Source organism: Vidua macroura, chromosome 6, assembly GCF_024509145.1.
Source record: "Vidua macroura isolate BioBank_ID:100142 chromosome 6, ASM2450914v1, whole genome shotgun sequence".
NCBI classification, from domain to species: domain Eukaryota; kingdom Metazoa; phylum Chordata; class Aves; order Passeriformes; family Viduidae; genus Vidua; species Vidua macroura.
In genome coordinates, this window is record NC_071576.1 from 3,832,122 (window position 1) to 3,856,182 (window position 24,061).

General features: G+C 40.7%; 1 protein-coding gene across 2 annotated transcripts in view; it reads left to right on the top strand.

Moving 5' to 3' along the window:
• PELI2 (pellino E3 ubiquitin protein ligase family member 2) overlaps window positions 1-24,061 on the top strand; it is a 66,082-nt gene that overhangs the window by 14,491 nt on the left and 27,530 nt on the right. For both annotated transcript variants that reach the window (XM_053980674.1, XM_053980675.1), the window contains exon 2: window positions 10,318-10,447. In XM_053980674.1, coding sequence (XP_053836649.1) covers window positions 10,318-10,447 — 130 coding nt within the window. The remainder of the gene's footprint in view (window positions 1-10,317; window positions 10,448-24,061) is intronic.

Sequence of the window (24,061 nt, forward strand, 5' to 3'; positions counted from 1 at the left end):
AAACATATGGGGTGGCTTGTTTTCTTGAAAGTTGGTGAACAAAAATAGTAATAGTATGCTGTCTGTCTTTGTGGGTGTTGGCAGAGAAAAAGGGCTGGATTTCCAAAGGAAATAATTTGAGAGAGAACTGTCTGTGGTTTTAAACTTATTTTCTGTTCTACAAACCATTGTGCCACTTGTGCACATTACTCAATATCTGTTGGAATGAAATTTCAGTTTGCAGAGTGCAACCAGAAGTAAGCAGGCTGGAATAGCCCTGCAAATGAGCTGAGTGAGAGTTTTGCTATAAAAAAACATCTCTTCAGTGTGGCTTCAGAGTTTCAGAGCTTACATCTGTGTATGAACACAGTCTTGTGTGGTTGTCTTGCATAAAAGTCTCTTGCTGCTTCAGTGAGGAGGAGATGCCTTCCCATCTGCAGAGCACAGCAGTGCAAGATCTCCTGTTCAGGCACTGCCACACAAAGCTCTGTAGTGAGATTCTTCAGAGATCAGAATCTCTGAGCATTTGGACGTGAAAAAACATTAGGAATTCATCACTTCTGTTGCTTTGATTCATTCTTAGTAAGTGGTGTTTTCTGAGGCCTGTGAAAGGTCAATGTTTATTTTATGTAGCATTTTGGGAAGCCCTCTTAAGGGAAGCAAAATCTCAAAATTCTGTCGGTGAAAGTGTGCAACTGAAAGACTTCACTGTCATGAAGGAACATAGATCAGAATTCATTCTGCTGATCAGCAGTAAACACCTAATGGCTTTGCAGAAATATTTTCCTGGCTAGAGATGTCTGATTAACTTTGTTATAGAGTATGATAAAAGCAAACACCCAAGGTTGCTGTGAATTAGTAAGCTGTCAGCGTGTTTTAAGTCTGAAGAAGATATATTGAAGTCTAGCTCTCTGCACTGCTGCACTGCTAATTTCTGGTTTATTAAGACTTTTTTTTTAAAACCCCCACAGTTACAGCAGTGCTGTGATGCCTCTGTACCAGTAGGTTTCAGGTAGTTCTTTCAGACAGGGTATGAAGAATGATTTATCCTGTGTGGATTTTAGGGTACAAAACACACTTGCCAACCAAGAATAGGCAGAAAGGTAATTCTTTTTTTTTTTTTTTTTTTTTTTTCTCTTTACTTACCCACTCTAATCATGCTAGGAGCAGGCAGTGCAGTAGATTATCTTCCCTTTGACAGCTTGTGCCATGGAGCAGTTGATATAATGCAGAATCAGTGATATTAAGAAAGCTGCTGTGTTCAGAGGCAGCAATGCTTGCAAGTGCTACAAAGAAGGAAACCAAATTCTTTCTGTTTCTGAGGCAAATATTTGGGATTCTGTTCAGCATTTGGGGTTGAACTGGGAGCTGTGCATTTGTAAGGGTGTCTTTTTCCCTGGAAATCTAAACGGAATGTTAAAATTGATGGAATTAGACTTGGATGTTGCAGCTCAGGATGCAATAATTGAGTGCCTCACTTTCTATTCAGTGCACTTCTGGTGAGATCACCTATATTCACAAAATGGATACAAATTTTATCTCTTCCTCTATACTAAATGGTACTGAAACCAACCTGAGAAGATTCTTGCCATGCTTGAGTGTTTGAAAAAGCTGTAACAGACATCCTGGAACTTCTTGTACTGTGTGTGAAATCACAAAAATGACATTGCTGCTGCTTGTATTTGGAGGTGAACTGAAGTTATAAGAAAGTTATCACCTTTTCTTATGAAAATGTGAACTATCAAATAGTCCTTGATAGGGTTTTAGGGAAAGCACTTGATTTCTTAGGAAATGACTGTTGGGACTGTGCTTTTATTTTCAATGGCTCAAATGGTCCTTTGAGTGAAATGTAGTTTCTCCATAACGTTTAATGTAGTGCAGTTTCAGCTGTAACGTGGTGTTATTACTGTTCATTCCTCAGGCTAAAATTTGAGCAGTTTGGTTTTGCACCTTGGAGCATGTGGGGAAGTACAAATAGGTTGGGAGAGTGTTCAGAATGTCAGGGCAGGTGGGTTTTGAGCTCTCTTGTCCCCTTGCATGCTATGAAGTCGAATTTGTCTCAGTTTTGAAACTTGCTGCCTTTTCTGGATGTGATGTTTGAGCAGATTGTAAATAGTTTCCAAAGAAAGCTGTGTGGTTCCTAAGCCTCTGGTGGTGTGGATCAACAGGATTCTCCTTCCTTTCTTTCCTCCTGTGCCCCAAAACCCAGCTGTCTGTAGTACTTTGCTTTGAAAGGGATTTTGTGTTTTTCTGACTTGTTTTGAATGCAGTGAGAGTCAGATCTTGCTTTTTGCTGTATCAGTGTTTATTGAACCAAACTCCATATCCAACAATTCTGGTGGCATTTGGTAGATTATGGATCCTTCTCAGATGAGCAGCATTTCCTCTGTGCTATGAGAGGTTTAGGGTTGGAAAGAGGATTCTCTAAACATGGTGCTTTGCCCACCTCTTGTGCTCTTTTAGGTGGAATAAAAAGCATGATTTGAAATGAACCTGATTAGGTTATACCCTGTTTTTTGCTGTGCAGTAACATTGCTGGTTTTATGCAGTGGTGAATGGTTTTAGCTGGCAGCTTTGGAGATGGGCTTAAAGCACGAAATAAAAAGTGTTAAATGAATGCTGGGGAGAGCAGTAAAATGTTGAAAATAAGGATTGTTAAGGAAATCATTACATGAAAGAAGAGGTTTCCTTACCCTTTGCTTTTTGAAAGGGAAACTTCTTGCATTCTAATGCTCTGCTGGTATATTACTTCTATTGGAATTGTATAATAATATCTTGAGTGTGGAGTTTTTTTTTTTCTGTTAAAGTTGCTGCCTTTCTTTTTTCCTGATCATATAATGGTTATCTGTGTTTTATGTTGTGAGACACAGGCCATCCCTACCTAGAGAGTTTTTATCTGTTAAGTTGTTTGGAAGTTGTCAGGTTATTTGACTGCTTTAATTGAAGCTTATCCTGATGCTCTAGCAGACTGCATCAGCATGTTCCTTGGGTTCTTCCAGAGTGTCAGCTTTTAATCAAACTCTTTTGCTACTTACCGAGCTGTCTTTAATTTCACAAAAACAAAAGTAACAAATTATTTTCCAGAAAAATAATCTGGGAGAATAACAAGCCACTTGCTACGAAAAATCAAGGAGTGTAGGAAGAAGTTTCTGCAGAAAGTTTCTCCCAGCCCAGGAGAAACACCAGCTCTTCTGTATTCCTGAGTGGATCTCCCTGGTTTTTGGTGCCAAGTAGCTGCAGGAATAAAGCCTTGACTCCGGTGTCTTTGAGGACTGGTTGCTTCTGTATTATTTTACTCCAGAATTTCTTCCTCTGCCCCTCAGTGAGGAGAAGAGTATCAAAATAGCCAGAAATTTTGGGAATCTTGGAGGAAGCTGGATGTGTGGTGTAAATAAAGCCATTTAAAAGCAGTTCTTACACAATCCATTTGGTATTTGCAAGCCAAGAGCATCCTTTAACTTTCTGGATAGAGTGAAGTTAATACAGATCAGGTGAGTTTTTCTTGAAGTGCCTGTATTACGTAAGCTAAACATGCATGAGGATCAGTCAGCTGTATTTTCTATAAATATTCTCCCGAATCAAACTTGATTTTTTTATTACTCTTATGTTACAGCTGTTATAATAGCAGGGTAGTCCTGCTGGTGCTGGAGGGGGATATGTGGAGTGGAATAATTAAAATAATAATAATAATAACCTGATCTGTAGGGTACCAGATTCTTTCATCTCTTGGTGGGTGGAGGTGGGGGGAACAGGAGGAGGCCACAGCAGCCAGGAATAGCTTTCTCCCCCTGAACCAGAAGAATGACCAGTTCTGCTCCAGAACACCAGGGAATAATTAAGGTCACCCTGGAGAACCTCAGCTACTGCACATGTGACTTCTTGTGGTGTTTCCAGTAGATAAGGTTCTACTTAATTTGTATACCCTGTAAGGAGTAAAGTAGGTTCTGGCTTATCTGATCTGCAGTAGGTGCCTCTGAAAGCTTTTTTTTGTGGTGTACATAAACTTTTACTGTGTGCTCAGCTAATCCACGGGGCTGGCTGGGTGGATGTGAACATAGAAGTTCTGTGAGTGTAATGTGAGGCTTTGGGGCCAGCTCACTGCTGGGTTCCTGATGGTAGGAGCAACTTTTGAAAGGTTGCTAAAAAAAGTAATTAAAAGTAATTCCTAATCCTGAGCCAGCGATGCAAATCAGCCTTTTCTCTGAAAAATCTGGGGCCATGGCACAGATCGGGCAAGGCTGCATTTCACTAAATCACTGCAGCCCCTTTGAAGGCTGGAGGACAGTACAGTGAGCAGTAAACAAAGCAAGGAGTACTAAAATTTGGTGCTGGAGAGGAGAATGCTTGTGGTGAACACACAGGGCAGATCACTGTGTCAATGAGTGTTCCAAAAGTGCTGGAGAAGGGAATGCTTCCTGAAGTGTTTTATGATAGTAAAATGACTTCACAAATGCAAGTTGTAAGAACAAACACTTGTCTCAGAAGGGAAAAAAAAAACCAAAAACACCCCCAAACTGATTATAGCCACAATTAATAACTCCAACATACCTTTCTTATGGATAATCAAGTTCACAGATGCAAAAACATTGCTTTTAATTGGGTGAAGAGATGAGATTATTTGGGACTTTGGAACTTGTTGGTTTGGATTTTCTTGCTCTGCGGGAAGACTGGCTTTGTTAAGCTGTACGACTGGTAGTGATTAGGAAGCATTTATGCCTATGGAGATGTCTTAGCCAGCAGAGTCTGAGGTGGGACTGTGTCTTTCACTCAGGACTTCCTCCCAGGTTGCATAAACCAAAGGTCTTGGATCAGTGGCTTTTTGTTGATCAAAGGATGGAAGCCCTTTGGTTATCCATGAGTTGTTTATTGCTGTAGCCTTTCTATTTCATACTACTTTAGTTTTGTAACTACTTAAAGCATTTTCCTTCAGAAAGAAAGCAAAATCTGATGGGAATTAATCTTCTAGCACGTGAGCCTGCTGTGAGAAGGAAGAGAGAACAGGTTGTTTAAGCTCTTCGGTGGATTTGGCCAGAAGTGCAGGAGACTTGCTTGACCTGGATCTCCCTTGCTGTATGCATGGGAAAATTTTAACTCTAAAGGTGTTGAAACACAGTGGGGAGGCCTGGATCTTCCAGACTAACTCAAACAGAGGTGTCATGGATTGACTGGATCAAGCCTTTGGGTTGGAGATGGAGCAGGTGACTCTGCCAGCCCTGTTTTCTGTCACTCTGTGGTCAGAAAGCAGCTGCACATTTTTCCAGAGGTGCAGTGGGGAAAGGGAACCTTCTGGTCAGTCAAGGCTTGTTGAGTGCCTGGGGTTGAGGGCAACAAGGACAAAACAGTATAAATAAAACAGTATCCTCCTTCCAGCCTCCAAGAAACCCCAGCATTAAAGGTGATCCTTGCAATCTGTTGCCCTGACTGTTCAAGGAGCAGCCGCGTGTTCGCTGCCAGGATTCCCCGACAGAAACGGGGTTAGCAGAGCCCTGGTGGTGGAGCTGCTTCTGGGACAGACACTGGTGCATGCAATCAGCTGGAGACAAGCTGAGACCTAAACTCAATTTGAGTTAATACCTGTGACACTGATAGAGCACCAGAGAACACAGTTCAGAGGAGGAAATGAACCAGGAGTGTCCCACTGGTACAGAAGTACTCCTTAGCTTTGCTTTTGCTATTTGGCAACTCTTCCCCATGAGATTAAGTTTGAGAATAACTTCACTGTTCTGTTTCACTGAAAGTCTCAGATAACTGGCAGACAGCAACTGCTTGTTTTCTGAAGCTGTGATGCAGAAAAATGTGCTTGAAATAATTCTTAACATTTTTTAAAAAAGAGGAAATTGTTAGCCATTCTTTGCTGAAATATTACTAGACACAAAATGAATTGTTGAGGTTGATACAAGGGAAGAGGGTGTAAAATCTGAAGTACTGGCAGTGATATTATATAAAGGGAGACACAAATACGCTTATTTTGTTGTCAGCTTTGTGTATGTTGAAGCTTTCTGTTTGTGTTTTGCTATAAACTTGTGACTTTTTCCTTTTTAATGTGTGTTCAAGGGAGGGAGTTCTGGATGCTTCAGCAGCAGAGGGTTTTCCTCTTAGTCAGGACTTGAGTGTGGAGCTGTGAAAAGCTCTGGGACTGGGTGTTGCAAAGGTGAATAATGTATCTTTAGCCTTCATATGTGGTGGATGTCATGATAGCTGTAGGATTGCAGTGCTTCCAGGGGAATCTCTCCTGCTCCCTGCTGTTTTCCATGCTGCTCATACAAGTGTTTCTGTGGCTTTGCAGTGGGCTGGAGAGTGAGGAATGTGGTTTTAAAACTGAACTTAAAACATAAATCTAGTTTTGTTTCCCCTTCATGTGAACCAAGGAGAGAAGTAGTGGGAACGAATTAATAAATGAAAGGTGAGACTGCTGCTTTTGGCAGCAGTGTGGGACCACACTGGTTCAGGGAGGTGAAAATACAGTGTAAGCACAAACTGAATTTTGCTATGTGCAAAATGTATGTACTACAGATTCTACCAAATATGGGATCAGAATGTACTTACAAGGGAACATTTACTCAAGTCTGATTTTGCTTCTGCAGCTTTATTGTTTGGTGAGCAAAGATGTGCTGTTTGACTCACTAAAACTATGAAAACATCTGAACTGCAGCATCTCATCTGTTTTATAGCCAAGTCTGTCATTTGGGATGGTTTTCATCCAAAAATGACGAGGTGTGCTGTAGATCTGTTAGTGACAGACAAGAAAAGCAAAGTTAAATTAGTCTTTTTTTTGTCTGGGGGAAATACTACCAGTGAAAATCAGGAGTGGTTCAGTTTTAGTCTTTTGGGAGGTAGTTTGCATAGATAGACAGAAGTATGTGAGTTTATGATGGCTTGCATTTTGATAGCATTGCAAAAGAAATCAGCTACATGCAGCGCCTTCAACGTCAGCTAGTAGACACCTTAATTCTATGGATGACTTCCTTGAGTGGAAGTCAAACTTACGAAGGTGCAGGTCAAGATTTGGAGCTGTTGTACCAAGTAAAAGAACTGTCATTTACTCTTTACCCCTGTCTAGGCTGGATTAAAAAAAAAAAAACAAACAAACAAACAAAACCAAAATAAACATAAACCAAAAAAGCTTGTGTAACAAGCCTTCTGACAAATAGTTCAAAGCTTGTTGCTAATCTCTGAAGTAGACAAGTCCTTGTAGTAGTACAAGTAGTACAAGGCTTGTAGAAAGTAGGAGCTTGCCACAGTGGACTGTGGGAGAGAGCATGTGTGGTCTTGCTCTCCAGACAGCCCTGAATCCAGGCAGAGGAGAGGCTTTCATTACACATCCCAGCCATGGGAAAAGCTTAATTGGAGTTTGCAGCTCATTGTATACCAAACTCTTCAAGTGTTTGATGTAAATCTGTAGGAAACTGGCTTTGGTAATTATGGTGCCCCTAGCCCATGCCAGCACCACTCCCTTATTTGCAAGGAATAGTGCTATCAACTGAGATAATTATCCCAGGAGGTTTCATGATGCAGCTTGTCCCAGTACTGCTGTCCCTGAGAAGCATTTGGAAAAATACAGGACTGCTCCTTCCACGTGTGTTGGTCTGATGAACATCTGGAGAACTTCCCAAGTGCCCACAGATCTGTGTGTGAGCAGGGTGCTCTCAGAAATGATTGTTCTGTTGCTGTGACATTGATTTTTTTTTTTTCCTAATTTGTTTATTAGTTGGAAACAACATTTGTTCCAGACTTTTTGGTGGGTGAATGAGAGTTCCAGTTGCAGGTTCTTTTGGTAGTAGTGACCTCCTTGTGAAGCAAAAAGTCGTGTGCTAATGTGCTGGTCCCTAAGCTGATCCTGGAGCTATTGGAAGAGTGCAGAGGAGAAGGGAAATGGCTCCTGCTTGTGGAGTGGCTTTGTGAGAGGAAGTGTTTGGTGATGGGGAATTTGTGTCTTCAATCCTTGTCCCTTCTCCATACATGATTCCATCTCATTCCATTCCACCTTCTTTTTTTTTTTTTTTTCCCTTCTAAAACATGTGTGTGTCCCTAGGAATTGTCCCAGCTCTACCACTGTTGGATCAAAATCAGACTTGAAGGTCTACAATTGAAGCATAACAAATCATAAAAACTACCACTCAGTTCCTCCTGCCCTTTGTGGAAAGGAAATGTAGAAATGGGCACAAGGAAAACTTTCCTGAGAATTTATCAGTGCTAATCAGGATGAATGAGTTCAACGTTCACTTTGCTTGTATTTCCTTCCTGTTTGAAGACTCCAAGAGATCTTTTAACCTTGAGCTTCTTTATTTATGTATTTTAAAATTAATTAAAGCCCACAGAGACGTGAAATGAAACAGAGTGGACTTCCCTAGTTAAAATTGTGTTCTGAAAATGAGGGGAAAAAACCCCACTTGCCTGGTTTTAACTTCCAGTGGAACTACTGTAATTCAGTACTGTTTAGCAGTTACACAAGTAGAAGAAAAATCAAAAATTACAGGATATAAAGCTAGCAATGTTAATATATAGTATTATATATTAACATATTATATTATTATATATATAAATATATATAATTATATATATTCTATTATATATAATATATATAATTATGTATTATATTCCCTATTTTTGAGGGAATTGTTACTTTTTTAGGTTTCCAGTTAAAAATACTTGTAGAAAGAATGTTGTCTTCAGCAAGTTAAAACTTGCTGGCATATCCCTGATAATAGTGTCTTTGAAAGAAAGCATGTGCATATATCCAGGGAAATTCAAGTGGAGAATCAAATAACTCCTATTTGAAGTGCTGGTATTTAAGCTGCCTGTGGAACATTTTGATGTATCTTTCTAGAGATTGGTCTCTTGTGATGAGGATCCACAGCCTGCATTCTCTGGAGTAGAGTTAATAACAAATTTCCAAGGTGCAAGTAAGGCCTGGCATGAAATAGTAGTGATTTACTCCTGTTGGTTTTGTGCTGCATTAAGGAATCTCCTTTAGTATTCCAGAAAGACTCAGTCGTTTTCCCTGTGAAAATGGGAGTGAGAGGACAAGTTCAGCTGGAAGTCTCTCAACTTTCTATGTGGCTTTAGCATCATGTATTAAATGTGCATTTTTTCAGTGTCTGGGTTTTAAGTTCTAGAGCAGTGAGATTTGAGATAATTTTTATCTGAAATCTGTTTTTGCTTGTGCTCAGTCATTCAGCAGTCCTGCCTTTGGGATTCCTAGAAGGGTAGGAGGCTCTCCAAGTGCATTCTCCTGTTACACAAATAGTCACATATACAAGATGTAATGGTAAAAAAAATAATATTCTGGATTACTGCATTGCTGCCTCTTTCCTTTTCATATTATTCTTCTGCCTGCAGTGTTAACCTGTAATCATAAAGACTGCACAGAGATCAGTGTAGAACAGACCTCACCAGTAAGACAGAAGAGATTGATCAGTGGAATAACATCTGTAGTTTCTTGGGTAAAAGTCTGAAATCTCTGAGGATTGGGTATGGAAGATTCAGTAAAGCCCTGAAAGCTCTTCCAGCTGAGAGCTGGCAGGAATGGTGGTGAAAAGCCTCTACCTGACCCAAATCTTGGGGGTGAGGTGATGGTGAATTCCATGCTTGTGCCCTGCAAAGAAATTTCCAGTTGATCCCTTCCCTGGGGAAGGAGCTCTGTCCCCCCTTGAGGCTTCAGACTTCTCTGAATAATTAATCCATTGGGTCTGTGTCCTCAGGGAGAGATGAAAGAACTGTCGAGGGCTCCTGTGTTGCACCTGATAAAGAAAGTCATTAGTGAGGCTTCAGATAGTCACATAAATTAAAAACCCTTGCATCCTCTTTGCTCAATAATTAATAAATGAAGCCTTTAGGATTAAAGTTTTGTAAAAAATGGGGGAGACACAACTAGAAAAGCATTCTATGTGAGTAAAATTCCTTTCTCAGAGTTTTACTTGCTCCTAAATTACTTTGATTTTCCATGTTGCCCCTGTTCTTCCTCCAATCCTGCGTGAGATGTGGGCAGATGGGTTGTAGGGTAAAAACATTTTAAAACTCCTCACGTTCTGAAATTAAAGTGAAGATGTAGAGTTTGTTCTTCTAAATTCCTTTGATTCTAGAGGTGAAGTGTGTCTGTGGCTGAAAAACTATTTCATTTGTAGTTAATTACCTTTTAAATTAGAAAAAAATTTCAACCATTGGTAGGAAAAGAATGTTTGAATGCTCAATTCAGGAAGCAAAACTTAGCCTGTTACTTTTTTTGTTTTGCCCCATGCATTTGATGATACCTCAATATTGTGGCCAAATTACCTCTCTCTCCTTTGCTGCTTTCCAAACTGGTGGTGTTTTATGCTAAACTTTTTCCTTTATTTCCAGATACAATGGATCCCTCCCTAATGGTGACAGGGGGCGCAGGAAAAGCAGATTTGCCCTTTATAAACGATCTAAAGCAAGTGGAGTTAAACCCAGCACTGTCCATGTCATCTCTACTCCTCAGACATCAAAGGTATGTGACAAATCCTGGTTTTTGATGATCCTGGGTGGACAGCAACTCAGGTATTGCTGCTGATTTACCCTGCTGCCAGTTTATTCTGTGCTTGTAGGATACTTTTGTTTAATGAAGAGGCTGCAGTGGATTTGCTTTCTGGGGTATATAGCTTTAATCCAGTTATCTGTTTAAAATAGTCTGTAAGCTCAGGTATGAGATAATCTGACCTTCCTGCCCCTGTTCAGAAATCTGGCTGTCAGTGCTGACTGTTCTATCTGAGCCATAGAGTACATGGGAGAAAATCACAAAAAGTATTTTAGTTTCTTTCTCACTGGAGTGATCTTTCTTTCCTCTTCAAGAAGATAACTGACATGCTATTAAAAATGTTCTGATCCCTTTAAGCCTTTCATTTTTCTTACTAATAATGATACTGTGCAAATTTTTACCTGAAGTTTAGGGTGGGTAAAGGAGGAAAAGCAGCAAAGTTAATATATTAACATAGTAACATATTAATGTATAGAACTGTCCAGGTCAGAATTCTGGTGGTGGAATGTATTTCAGGCTGCAAAAGCTCTTCCTATCTCTTCTCAAAGCCTTTTTCTTAAAGCAAGAAATGAGTAGAGTTTATGGCAAACTGAAGGGGGAGTTAAGTGGTGGCACTCACACAAGAGTGAAATGTACTTCACTGAAATATCTCTTGGGACTGAGAGAGAGAGAACCTACACCGTGCTCAGAAATGTGTTGTCTGACTTGGACCAAGAGAAGAATGCTGTTTAATACATAGTATGAGATTGTTTTATTTTCTAATACACAGTATATACCTAAACTTATCAAAATACACAATATCAGAGCTTGTTCTCTTTGAACATAGTATAGGGCTTGCCTGCTGCTGATAAATGTGAAGTCTTTTGGATTAAAAGTTACAGGAAATACTTTACAGTGTTCTTGTTATCAAAATGAAAGCTTTTGTGAGTTAAATCTTCCTGATGAAATCAACCTTCAGAATAGAGCTGTAGTATATGTTAGTAATTCTAGTTTGTTGCTTAAAATGTAACAAATGGGAAAAAATGTGTTTTGCATAGTGGATGAAAATATACACATGTTCTCAGTGGATGATCTTAAGCATTTGGACTGCAGATAGTATTTCAGCATTTGAGTTGCAAAATATTTAAACACCTGGCAGGCACCACAAGGAATCTGGTTAATGTTCATCTCTGGTGTTATTGTAGTGCATAGATAAAATATGTGTGCTGTACAAATTAGTGCCCTTATAAAGATAGCAGAGGATCTGGGACATTAAAGCCTTTCCTCTGAGCATTTGGATTTGGGTAGATGTGTCAAGTTGAATGCATTTTGCACTTTCTCTGAACCCTTAGAAAAGAGCTTTTGTGTACTTGTGCTTCTGTCTGGGGCAGGGCTGGTGGATGTGTGCCAGAACAGTGGTGCAGTGGCTCTCAGTGAGTGCTCTTCCATGCACGGAAAGGACACTTACATTTTAAGGATGCTGTCATCAGCTTGTCTCACATGTTAGGCACCAGAGCCTGAAGTGTTTTACTGAGAATTGTTTCTGCATGTAACTTGTGTAAATGCCTGAAGAAACATAGGCTAATAAAGAGTGAGCTGCTTAGTTCTTAGAAAATAATGGGCAACTTGACCTCAAAAATTCAGTTTTGCTCTCAGTCTTTCAGTCTTGTATTTAAGAAAGATAAACCAGGAGAAACTTGTGCTGCATAGGATGTTAACGAGTTTCCTCCTGTTACATCCTTCATTTTAACTTTCCAGATACCAATTTTCTGTTTTGCTCTGCTTGTCTGTCACTGTAACCTGAATCTGTGAGTAAAAAGGCAAGTGTAGAGCGCTGATGCTTTTTGGGTGGTGGATTTAGCAGAAGAGGGAGAAGCCCTGACTGCCTCCATTGGTTTTGTCTCTGACAAACAGAGGCTTCAATAAGGTGCACGGCTGGTTTTGTGCTGATTGCATTAATGCAGCAGCTCAAGAACTGTAGCTGTCACCAATTTTAAGTTCGTGTGTTAGCCTGAACACTGCAATAGATGGAAAGAGGATGCTTGTCATGTTCCATTGTCCCTGCTGTGCAGGTGTCAAGGACAGCTGGAGTAGCGATGGCTTCAGTAGTAAATTTAGCTGAGCTAATTGCATATGAATCACTGCCTTTTGTTTTTTTCCACTGAGCGCTTGTTTTTTGCCACTCTGCCTTCTGAGGTGCTGAAGAAAATTCAGAAATATTTGGCCTTCTGAGGGTATATGGGTATATTTAGGGGAAAAGCAGTAAATAGGGTAGTATGTCTCGAATTTTTCGAGTTGTTGTCATTGTTAAAATACAGAGGAATCTCTTCAACGTTATGCACTGGACTTTAAAACCTATTTTATTAACTCTGTGCTTAGGCACCATTCAGTAAATTTTGTAGTGTCTCCTATTTGATTTTTTTTTTTTTTCTTCCAGCATTGTCAGAATTGGTTTTACTGTAAGAAAGTGCTTAAAACTCTTCTGCTGTCCTAAGCTTTTCTGTGTGGACATGTCTGGGATAGGGGTTTGGGGAATGGGAGACTGTGAGTCTTCATTAACTGAGTATGGATCTTTCTCAAGAATTAAATAATCCCCTTTGCTGAATTAGAGAGTTTCTTTCAAAATCATCCCATCATAGGAGAGGCCATTCCTTGCCTCTTGACCTGGGTCTCATGATGAAGAGGAAGGTTTATCAGTCACAATAACAGAATTTGTGAAAACCTTCCTCTGACTGCCAAACTCACAGGTGTAAGTTTGCTGTTGGCTCATCACAGGGTTGGTGGTTTTTATTTTCAAGCTATTGGAGCTGTTTAACAAAGTCAGAAGTCAGTTGTAATGTTTATTTCATTTAGTTGAGTTGTGTTAACTGTTGTTTTCATGGACAATATTTAATGCTGTGAAACTCCAGTCAGTGTCTGCTGGTGTCTGCAATGATTACAGGGTTTACTTGGGCAGAAATTTTCCAGTAAGTGCTGAACTTCAGGTGTGAATGGGATAAAAGGTTCTCTTTAGAATAATCACCTGGAAATGATGGGATGCTGAACTGGACTTCTCTGTGTTTTGGGAGGAATAGGGGAGGCTTTCATAAGGGTTTCTTGCATTTTGAGAATTTGTGACTTTTTTTTTGGTTGGGGATATCAAAGTCTGACCGGGAAAGAGGTGTCTGACTGAAAATGGAACTGGCTTAATACTATAATATTTGGAATAATATGAAACTGGCTTAACACCATAACATTTGGATTAATATTTGAGGATGATATGTTTTCTTACAGATCTTAAGCAGGTCAGTATTATGCTGTGGAAATAAAACTGTATGATCCCAATTCCTGCAAAGCGCGGATGTTCCTGTTCAGTCCACATCCAGTCTCTTGAGTCAGTGCTCTCCAGGTTAACACTTTGTCCTGTACAAGCACAGGTGAATCTTCATTCCTCATTGCTCCTCTTCCTGACCATCCCTGGCTTCTTGCTGGACGTTGTTAGTTGGGATTCTTTTTGTGGAACAGTGGGAGAGAGCTGCCCCAGTCTCTTATGAGAGGAGTGCTGGCAGCTGGCATTAACACTGAGCTCACTGGTGTTACTGGAAACTCTGATCTTGGAATCCCCCATGGCTTTGGCCCTGCAAGCATTTGGATTTCTCTGTTGGCTTCTGATGCTTCAGAATTTATTCCATGGGCGTGAAGTTTAGAGAAATGAAGAAAGGGCTTCACGTACATTTGAACTACTTGAAGTATGGCATTAGGAGGCAGGAATTGTTGACAGTAGCCCTCCAGGATTTCTCTGGAAATATGACTGAATTTCCTTGTTACAGCGTGGATGGTAATTGAGACTTTGCAAAGTATTGAGTCAGTGGGCAAGAGAATATAACTGCTGAGCATTGGAAGTACTCCTTTTTAACAGGGACTGTTGGGCTTTCTTAAGTGATTGCATGTGTAATAGTGACTCCAGAAAAGATTCCAAATGCCTTTTGAATTGCTGAAGACTTGAAAAACCCCACATTTAATACCTTTTTATGGCGGTGTGTCTTGGTATTTATTATGTCTGTCTGTCTTAGGATCAAAGTTTTCCTTTGGTAACCTGTGGTAGATAAAGGCAACCTATTTTCTCCCTTATGAAATTACTATTTCAAGCTGACTGATGAAGATCTCTCTTGACTTCCAAGTCCACTTACCTGCTGAGTTGGCTTCTGCTTCGTGCTATCACAACAGCAGCTTGGATAGTCACTGGCTGGGTCCCTGCAGCTCTAATCAAGTTTCCTGCTGCTGCTGGAGAAGAACAAAACACAGCCATACGAATAATTATTAGGTCGGGGAGAGAGCTGCAATTTGTGCTTTGAGTGACGAGAGAAAATGAAAGTATAGGATTCTTGTGATTAGTTATCTGCTGTAGCTGCTGCATCTGCTTTGACGCACTTTGAATTGGGAGTAAAAAGGCCACAAATCCTTTTGGCACTGACAGCTTTTTGGTGTTCATTCTGAATGAGAGCTGTAGAGCTCAGCTGCTGTCAGGAGGATGCTGTGTCTGTCAGTGGCTTCTCTCTTTCCTGTTGGGCTTATTTATGGTCTAATCAGTTCATGGAGCACTAATTTGTTCTGAAGTAACTTAATCGCATAGGTGTCTCAAGAGCCCTGGCTTGTGCAGAAGCAGCTTTTTCTTGGCTCATCAGACTGAGTCTGCTTGAATAATAGTTTCCTTGGTGTAATGTCCTTTTCTTCTATTAAATGAGCATCATCTTAAAGTGCTAACTCCCTACCCCAGTGTCCTTGCAAATAGCAGGGAATGGTTAGGCAGGAGAAGATGGTTGCACCAATTTCACTGGTAGGGCTGAATAAATAACAATCCTTACTCAGTTTAAAACCCTCCCTCCTGAGCTTTTGGGTCCTGTGGAGCAGAATGCATGTCAAAGGTTTTGGAAAATCATTTTATAGTGTTTTCTAACAAAACCCAGATGTTTAGTGAAGGAAGGCGAATTAAAAATTGCTGAGGTCTACAGCAATTATTTTTTTATGACTTAACGTTGCTTTTTGTTTTCGTGCTCTCCCTTCAGAGGATAAAAAAAAGATCAAAAAATGCTTTCCTTGTAAACTCTCTTTAAACTACATCTGCTCTAAATCAATATTTTAGAGCAGATTCTACTTGAACGTGGTGCCCTTTGAAAGCAGAGGAAGATGCAGTGATCACCAGGGCTGGTGTCAAGAAACTGGGGAACATTTTATTTCCCCATACGCTTCCCCTTGGCTTCCCGCCGGGAGCCAGGCTGTGGAAGCACTGCTGTGCAGGATCTGTCACTTTGCAGTTCCTTGACCATGTCAGAAATAACCTGGGAGGTTTGGGCTTGTGAGAATGCTGAACCAGAGAAAGGAGAAGCTGCATCTCAGCTGAGGTTTAAATGCTGTAGTGTAAGGTCAGACACTGCAAATCCTGCTGCCCATCATGGAATGTCCTGGATTTCTTTGTACCACGGGAAAACAACGAGTAGGATTTGTGCTGGAGACAGCAGAGCCACTTATTTCACTGGAAGATGAAAATTTCACAGCTTGAGTTTAATGTAGCATGGCTTGTTTAAAACTGTCTTGTTCCAGTTTGACTGGTTCCTGCATGCTTCCCCACCGTTCCCCAGAATTTAGAGTGGAAATTTTGGACCACCTGCTGTAGTGGTAAAGCTCTGTCCTGGTTCATATTTATTCTGTTTGGACTCTCAATTGCCTGGAATGGACCTGGTCTTAGAAGTGCATGTCTCCTGAGAGCTGGGCTGCTTTGAGCTTCCTAAAGGGCAGGAAAACTCCCTAGTCTGGTTTTGGATCAATTGAAGCTGGATGGCCTGAGCATAATATTTCTACCTGTGTGTTGGTACTGCCTTTGGAACTTGTTGGGGATAACTCACCCTGCAAGCTGGCAGTACTGAGGGAGATTCTCTTTAGAGTATTGAAGTGGTGGGGATCTGCTGTGGTGTTCAGGGGTTTGGGTGGGCTGTGCTGGAGCACAGCTGGGAACAGCTTGATGACTGCAGGGCCTTGTATACAACTGTTGGAGCCTGGGACTGTCAGCATCTGTAATACAGGAATTCCTCTTCTCTCTATGGGTTGTTTCATGCTCAAAAGAAAATGCCATGACAAGGGGAACATGGCAGCTGATGATGGATATGCTTTTCTGATATCTCAAACTAAATTGTCTTAAATGGATGTAACATTGTGTTTTGGAAAAGTCAGGTAGTGTGTACTCAGAGTATGGAATTGTTCTCCTGCAACAGGGGAGTTGGAACTTCATCAAAGAGGAGATGAGACTTCTCTGCTCCAAGGCTTTGTTGAGAGGGGCAATTATTTTGAAAACACAAAAAGCAATTGAAGCATCATGGGCCAGCAGTAACTTTTCAAAGAAACAAACAGCTGCTACTCCTGTTTTACAAATTAGAAAATACTTGTTTTCCGAAGTGCTTAGAGATTTTGTTGATGGAAAGAACAAAATCTAAATATTTCTCTTTTTGAGAGTCTCTTATGACTCCATCTGTAAAATGAGTAATGTTATCTGTTTGCCAAGAGAAGAACTAAGAGGGGTGATTCTCTTGTGACATTGAAAGATTCCTCTTTCCACTTTGTAGGTCTCTTGTTTGAGACATGTTTATGCTTTCTTTTGGATGCAGATTTACTTTGTTTTGAGATCCTGCTGGTTTGTTCCTATTCAACACCAAAGACCTCACAAATATTTTAGGAGAAAGCAGGGAGTACTTTATCCTGACAATCTCTTTTGAAGGGATGTATCCCCAGCAAAGTGCTTATGGTGATGCTTCATTGGCTGGATGCTCCAAGCTCTTCAGCTCTGCGTACAGAAATTCTCTGGCAGTCATAAAGCAATCCAGAATTCCTTAGCACTGTGGCTTTGCTTCTACAAGATCATTATCTTTTTTTTTTTTTTTTTTTTTTTTATCATCCCTGAGGTGTCCTTCATGAAAACAAACGAGTCCAGCCACTGGACCTACATCAGAGCTTGTACTTGGGTGACCTCTTTGTCAGACTGAGTGTGTTCTGTGCAGACTTGCCTTGAAATTCTGCATGTCTCTTGTCCACAGTGATTCTGCCAGTTCTTCAAGAAGTTCTGGACTCTGCAGATGCCTGCTGTGAGATAATGCTTGTGGTAATCTATACTTTGGGCTTCTAATTTCAGTAGCAGCAGATTCCTATCGCTTTGACTTGAGGAAGTTCATTAACAGCCCAGCACTCTCAGCTTGCTCTGTTCAGTTTTCCCCCAGCTCTGAGGGATCTCCCTTCCACCGAGTTCCCCACAGCCAGGGAATGGTGGATGCTTTCTTCTCTGCTTTTTGGTACCAGGGAGGGGTATCACTCCCTGGCCACCTGAAAAACTCTGGACTTGGTGCACTGAGCTCAGGATTGCACATTTCCTGGGACTCTCACTCTGGGGACTGTGGCCTGAGAACAAGGCCAGTGTGTGAACAGTGATCTCTCTCAAACTGGGGTCATCCTCAATTGTTGCACTCTCAGCCTGGGATGTTGACAACAACTACCACTTTTGTGGTCCCAGAGATTTTCCTGGCAACCTTCTCTGTTTTGTAAGTTGAAGATACTGAGAGATGCTCTTCCTCCTCTTTTGCCCTAACCCAGGATAAGAAAAGAGGATGCAAGTACAGATTTGATTTCTATGTATGTTGTTTTCTTTCATGAAGCTCATGTGGCCAAAGAAACTCTTGTTCTAGGGTCTGTCACTGCACAAATCTGTTTCTCCTCCCAGACTTCACAAATGATTGAAGGCTTAGATGACAAAGCACTCCCAGTTTGCAGCTTGGATGACCCTTGTGTCTAAAACAATTCTGTTCAGCATTGGTCAGGGGTGTTCTTGAGCCAGGGAATCTGAAAAGAATATGGAACTTCCCTGGTGAGATAAACCACATTTTATACTCATGCTACAGCAATGCAAATTTCTGGGTTTTATTGCTAACCTCAAATCCTGGAGAAGTTTAACAGAGGAGATGCTTGGTTTTGTAGTATCAGATGACCTCTGAAAATCAGGGCTTTGTGGGACCAGGGCATACACATTTACACCCTAGATGACCATTTCTGAATTTCTGAACCTGTAGCAGCTTGCTTGTTCTCCAGCTCTTTGGGAAATTCAGTGGAAGCTGTTCTTTGGGTAGTGAGTTAGAGCCTCTGAGGATCAGAGCTTCTGTTCCCTTCCCCAGGCAGTGCTCTTCCTAACAGAACTGTGCTCTTGCTGTTTCATTCAGCTTTATTTCAGCTGCATGAGTCCAGGATTCCAGAAGAGGTCATTAAAGAGATCATATGGTTCAGAGAAGGTGAGGGAGAGGTGCTTTTTTGTGCTTGAGGTTTTTAGAGAGTTTGTGAGTATTACTAAAGCAGAACAACTTCTGTACTGCATAAATGCAAATAAAATTGTGTGAATGATCAAGGACCCCTTCAGTACTTATGGGCTGATTTCTGTAGTTTGTACCTTTGAGGCAATGGATTTTAAATATAGAAGCCTAACTAGTTTTGAATTTTCTACAAAGGTTTAGAGGGAATGTTGAATAGGACAGTGAGAGCAAATGCACAAAAGTTGGAAGGGGGCCTGAAAGAAATTTTGGGGAGGCTTTGTGGATTGCTTTTGACTTGTAGCCTTCCTATAATGGCATTTACCATGAAAAACTTTGGACAATAGGCTACAGTGTAAAACATGCAGAAGTTTCTTCTCCGTGTTATCTCTACTTTAGCATTTGGTTTTCCACACCTCTGTCTCTTCTTCAGCCCACCAAAGAATCTTCCACTGCTGAAGGTCAGGACTGAGGCAGTGCCTTGGTGGTCCAGGTGGGAGGCAGGGAGGGACAAAGCTGACCTTGCTTCAGCATGGGAAGCTGCTCCCAGATTGTTCCCAAAGAAAAGCTGGCCTTGGAAAGCTGGATTGCGAAACTTGTAAAAGCACATTAAGTGTTCTCCCTAACTCATCCCCCCTCCTCAAAGCTTTCTCAAATCTTTGTTTGGTGTTCTGTCACAAAAATTGACTCTGTTGCTACTTGAGTATAATAAATAAACTGCAGAAGTCAAAACAAAATGTTTGCAATTTTGTTGGAGAGACAGCCCATGCTGAATGTCTTAAAATATTCCTGTGTTACGATCTTGCCTGTTACTGGAAACACTCTAACTCTCATTTCCTTGGTTAAAAATACCTTGGTTATTTAATGTTGTCTCTTGATATCTTTGCACTGTAGTAGCAAATACTGCTGGGGTTGAAAGTATCCCTGTGCCATTATGTGATGCATATAAAAAACAAAGCTCTTTCTGATGAACCTTTTTTTCATCTCCAGATGAAGATGTACTTGCTAAATTTAGAGGTAGGGCTCTGATTTTTCTCTGACTGCTGAGAAATTTTGTGTAGAAATCCTCTGATTAAAATGGAGCCATAATGCTAAATAAGTATCTATGTGTGCATTCCAAATACAGCATGACAAGGGAGAACACCATCACACAGTGTGGCACTGTGAATGCACTGAGGTTTTTCCAGGCTGAAGTAGTAATTGGTTTTTACTTGGTGGCAGTGAGTTACCTCATTTAGCCTTAAAAACACTAAATCACTTTGAAACAGGAGTGTGGAGGCACCTTCCTCAGTCAAAGGCTTTGATGGCTTCAAACACATCTGTGAAAAGGAGAAGATTTTGAAATTTAACAGCTGATCCTTCTGCCTCAGGTTGGATTGGGGCTATGCAAAGGCTGAGAGGTGAGAGCTGCCTCAACAAGTGGATGTTAGAGTTTCCATGGAGCTGCAACCCATTCTGTTCCAGTGTTTACCAGGTAATGTATGGCTGCAGCATTGGTGGTGGAGCAATAATGTGAATTGGATGATTTCTGATACCCAAAGAGTCTTGCTCCCAGCTCAAGGAAACAGTCCTGCCTAGTTTTGTTCCGAATAAGGCATTTTGCTTTAGGTAAAAGCCCACGACAATGCTCAAGGTCCAGCAGTGGAGACCATCCTTCCCTGTGGCAGCCCAGTGGAGAAAGCAGTGTCAGGGTCATGGAGGCTGGGGCTGGAGCCTGTGTTGGAACGTTTTGGAGGATGCTGAAGGTTTGGCTGGGCAGGTTTGGGCTCTGCAGGGTCACTGGAGGCTCAGGGGTGGCTCAGCTGAGCAGCACGTGCCGCTTTAGAGCGCATGGATTTGGTCAAGGCTCCAGTGACTCAGCTGTGTCCAGAAGGCCACACCAATTTTGGTATCTTGGTTGCTGATACAAGCCTGGCTGAAGGTCACTCCAGAAGGAACTGTAGCCAGTTTGTGTACATGGGATGTTTGACAGCTTGGGAGCTTCATGTAATCCATTGTCCTTCAGTCATTTTTCTGCCAAAACCTTGAGTGTCTGCAGGGTCATTTTCTGAACTCCTGCCAGGATTTGGGTACTCTTTGTTTTGAAGTCAAGGCAGTTGTCTTCAAGGAAATGTCATCTCCAGAATCATTTGTTAATTGTGCATAAATGATGCATAGGCTGTTTTTTAGCAGTACTTTCCCAGCTTTCACTTGCTTACTTGTGAAATGTGTTGTTAGCACCAGTAGAAATTCATAAATCTCAGATATAATCTGTGTATCTAATCAGCCTGTCCAGTGTTCCAGGATTATCTCAGTCTTGTGTTTCTCAGGCTTGATTAACAGGAAGGAGAGAGCACTTAGGACACTTGTTACAGGTACATGATGTCTCTTCTTTATCACTTATTTTTTTCCTGTTGTGTATCAATGTGTATTTGAAGAATAGTGAAGATAAAAAGTAGATTTTCTTTAAAACAGATCCTCCTTATTCAAATATTATGTACTCCAGACTGTACTGTCTTCAGACTGGTGAAAGCTTGTACATTTATTTGCCATGATGGTTTGCTGTTTATGCACTTTATTTTGTTATTCTTTCTTTTTGTTTGTTTATGCATGGATCTAGATACCATGTTCCTCTTCTTACTGAAATAGATGAGCAGTGTTAAAGAAGACTTACAAACTATTGGGAGGGAGAATGTAATTTACAATTACAATTCTTTCTCATGAAACATTCACTACTTGTAAATCTATTTATTTAGTGCCTGTTAACTATAGCCAGGATGATGATGATTGAATGCTTTTTCATTCAGGCTCATGGAGACTTGAAGTGAAATAAGATTCACCTTTGGAATTCACTGAGATAACTTTGTCAACAGCAAGAAATTGCATGCAAAGTGGAAAGGCCAAGAATGTGCTGTATGTTTTGGCATCATCAGTACTGTATTAATCTAATTTCTGATTGTGCCTTGCTGTACTAGTTCTCTATTAATAGTTTCTTATCCCAAGAGAATGTTTTGCTCTACAGTGGGGGAAAACACCTTGCCTTGAAAATAGGGGTTGTGGTTCTAATAAAGTGCTTTTGGCAGAAACCGAGATTAATACCTGTCTGAGGCAGGTTGTGTCTCCCTGTCAAGTGGCAGATGGGATGGTTGTCTGTGTAAACACTGAGACTTGCTCTCTGATGTGGTGTTCTTGCTGCAAAATTGTTGGGCTGGGACTTAATTCCAACTTTACCAGGATTTTAAAGCATCAAAAATTGGGGCTGAAGGGGTTGAATTGAACTCTGATAATTGACAGAATCTGGCTGTGATAGAGTTGTGGAAGGGTGTGTAGTATGAACTTTTTATGAGAGGATGATATTTTATGTGGAAATAAACTGATACAGAACCTTGTGCTTTGTTGTCTTCCCCTTATGCATCACCTCCTGTGCATCTTATAAATGCAGATGTTATACAGAGTGTAAAGAAGAAATGGATTTCATGGCTTGGTTTGTAAGCCTGGGTTAAAATCCTGCTGTTATTTTCCTTCCCATCAAGCCTCCCCTCTCCTATCTCCTGCCACTGAACTGTCCTGTGCTGCTCCTTTGTCCCTGGGAAGTGAGGGACACCAGGAGTTTAGATTTTTAGGGTTTTTTTTTAGGTTTTTGCTTTTTCTAGTTGGTCTATCAGTGAGATGCCTTTGAGCTTTTTAGGAAAAAATTGCTGAACATTTTCTTTTTGGAAAGAAAAATGTTAAAACTGTACTCATGGGGTTTTAAAAGAGAATTTTCCTTCTCATTTTGCATTTAATATATAAAACATGTATACACTGTGCTTAGCACTCACTACTGGTGTAGAGCCTTGCTCCTGCTGGAATACACATAAAGTAAAAATAGGCTGGTGTGCTCAGGAATTGTGAGATTTGATGTGTCCCAGTTTTCATTTGTAACAACACTTGCACTGTGGTGTTCTGTCACTCCATGTTGGTAATATTTTGATTTTTTATTTCTTTTCTCTTGAGCTGGCAAAATGAGAACCTTGTTTTTGCCATAGCGAGTTCTTTGCTGGTCTCTGAACACAAATTGCAGCAGTGCAACAACAGAATGGTGGGGATGTATTGCAAGGATATTCCATATAATATTATGTTATAGTCCACATAACATTAGATCCAAAAAAGGTTTTTAATAATCTAAAAATACAAAGCTACAAATTCATCTCTTCATCATTTGTTTTGCGTGCCTGTGTTCATGAAAGCAGTTCAGAGCCCTGATGGTTCTGGCTTAAACCTTAAAATCTTTACTGAGTCCTGGGATTGAATTCTCATGAATAAACAGGTCTTAACTTTGGAAAGCAGGAAATGGTGGGATTTTGTTGCATTGAGGTTTGTTCCCCTTCCCCTGTGAAGGGGAATCCTGGCCTAAGAGACATGATTCTGTAATTAGAATATTAGTTACACTAGATCACCTCTTTCAGCTTTACTGAATATCAGTGCTTTTCCTGCTTTGCTAAGTGAGATGCACAGAGACAAACACCAAAAATTACACGTTACACTTCAAACTCTTCCTCTGTCTTGGTGTTTTCCTTGGTACTGGGGCCTTTTGCTACTGAAGGGAAAAATGTAGGATACATGCTGTTCTTTCATAGCTCTCATTTCCTCAAAACTATTATTATTTTCCTTGGAAGCCAGTCTGAGCAGGAAATGTCACTCATGTTTCTGTGTGTCTGGTGGCACAACACTGATGTGTCATCTCTGGTGTCACAAATAAATGAATTTTTCCAGGTCAGGACAGAATTTCAGCTCATTTCTCCCGGAGTGTTTGCACTGGAGAAGCCTCATAGTAACAACTCAGCTTTTTTTTTCCTGCAGGAAGAATGTCTGCCTTTTGTTCTTACAACTCATTGTTCTTTTCTGAATGCATTCCCCATAAGTGCCGTGTGGGTTTTTTTTTTTGTTTGTTTTTCACTCAAACTAAAAATCTTGAATTAATTTGTGAAATAGTGTTTGAACTTCCTAACAGAAGTTAGTCAGGTTGATGTGCAGTGAGACAAAGCTGCAATTATCTCTATTTTTGTATTCCCGAGGGGCTTCATTACAGCAGCTCCTCTCTCCCCGCTGCTGTGTCCCGGCAAGGTGAGGTTCAGGATTCAAGAGACACAACAAATTATTATTTTCTCTGTGTGTGTAGTATTTCATCCCTGCTGATGGAACATTTAACTGGGGGTTTGTTTTTGGTTTTTTTTTTTTTTTTTTTTGGCTGTTGTTGTAGTAACAGGAGAATCAGTGCGGGTTCAGACAGAGCTTGTATTATTGGATACTTGTTTGGTCTTGGTTTGAA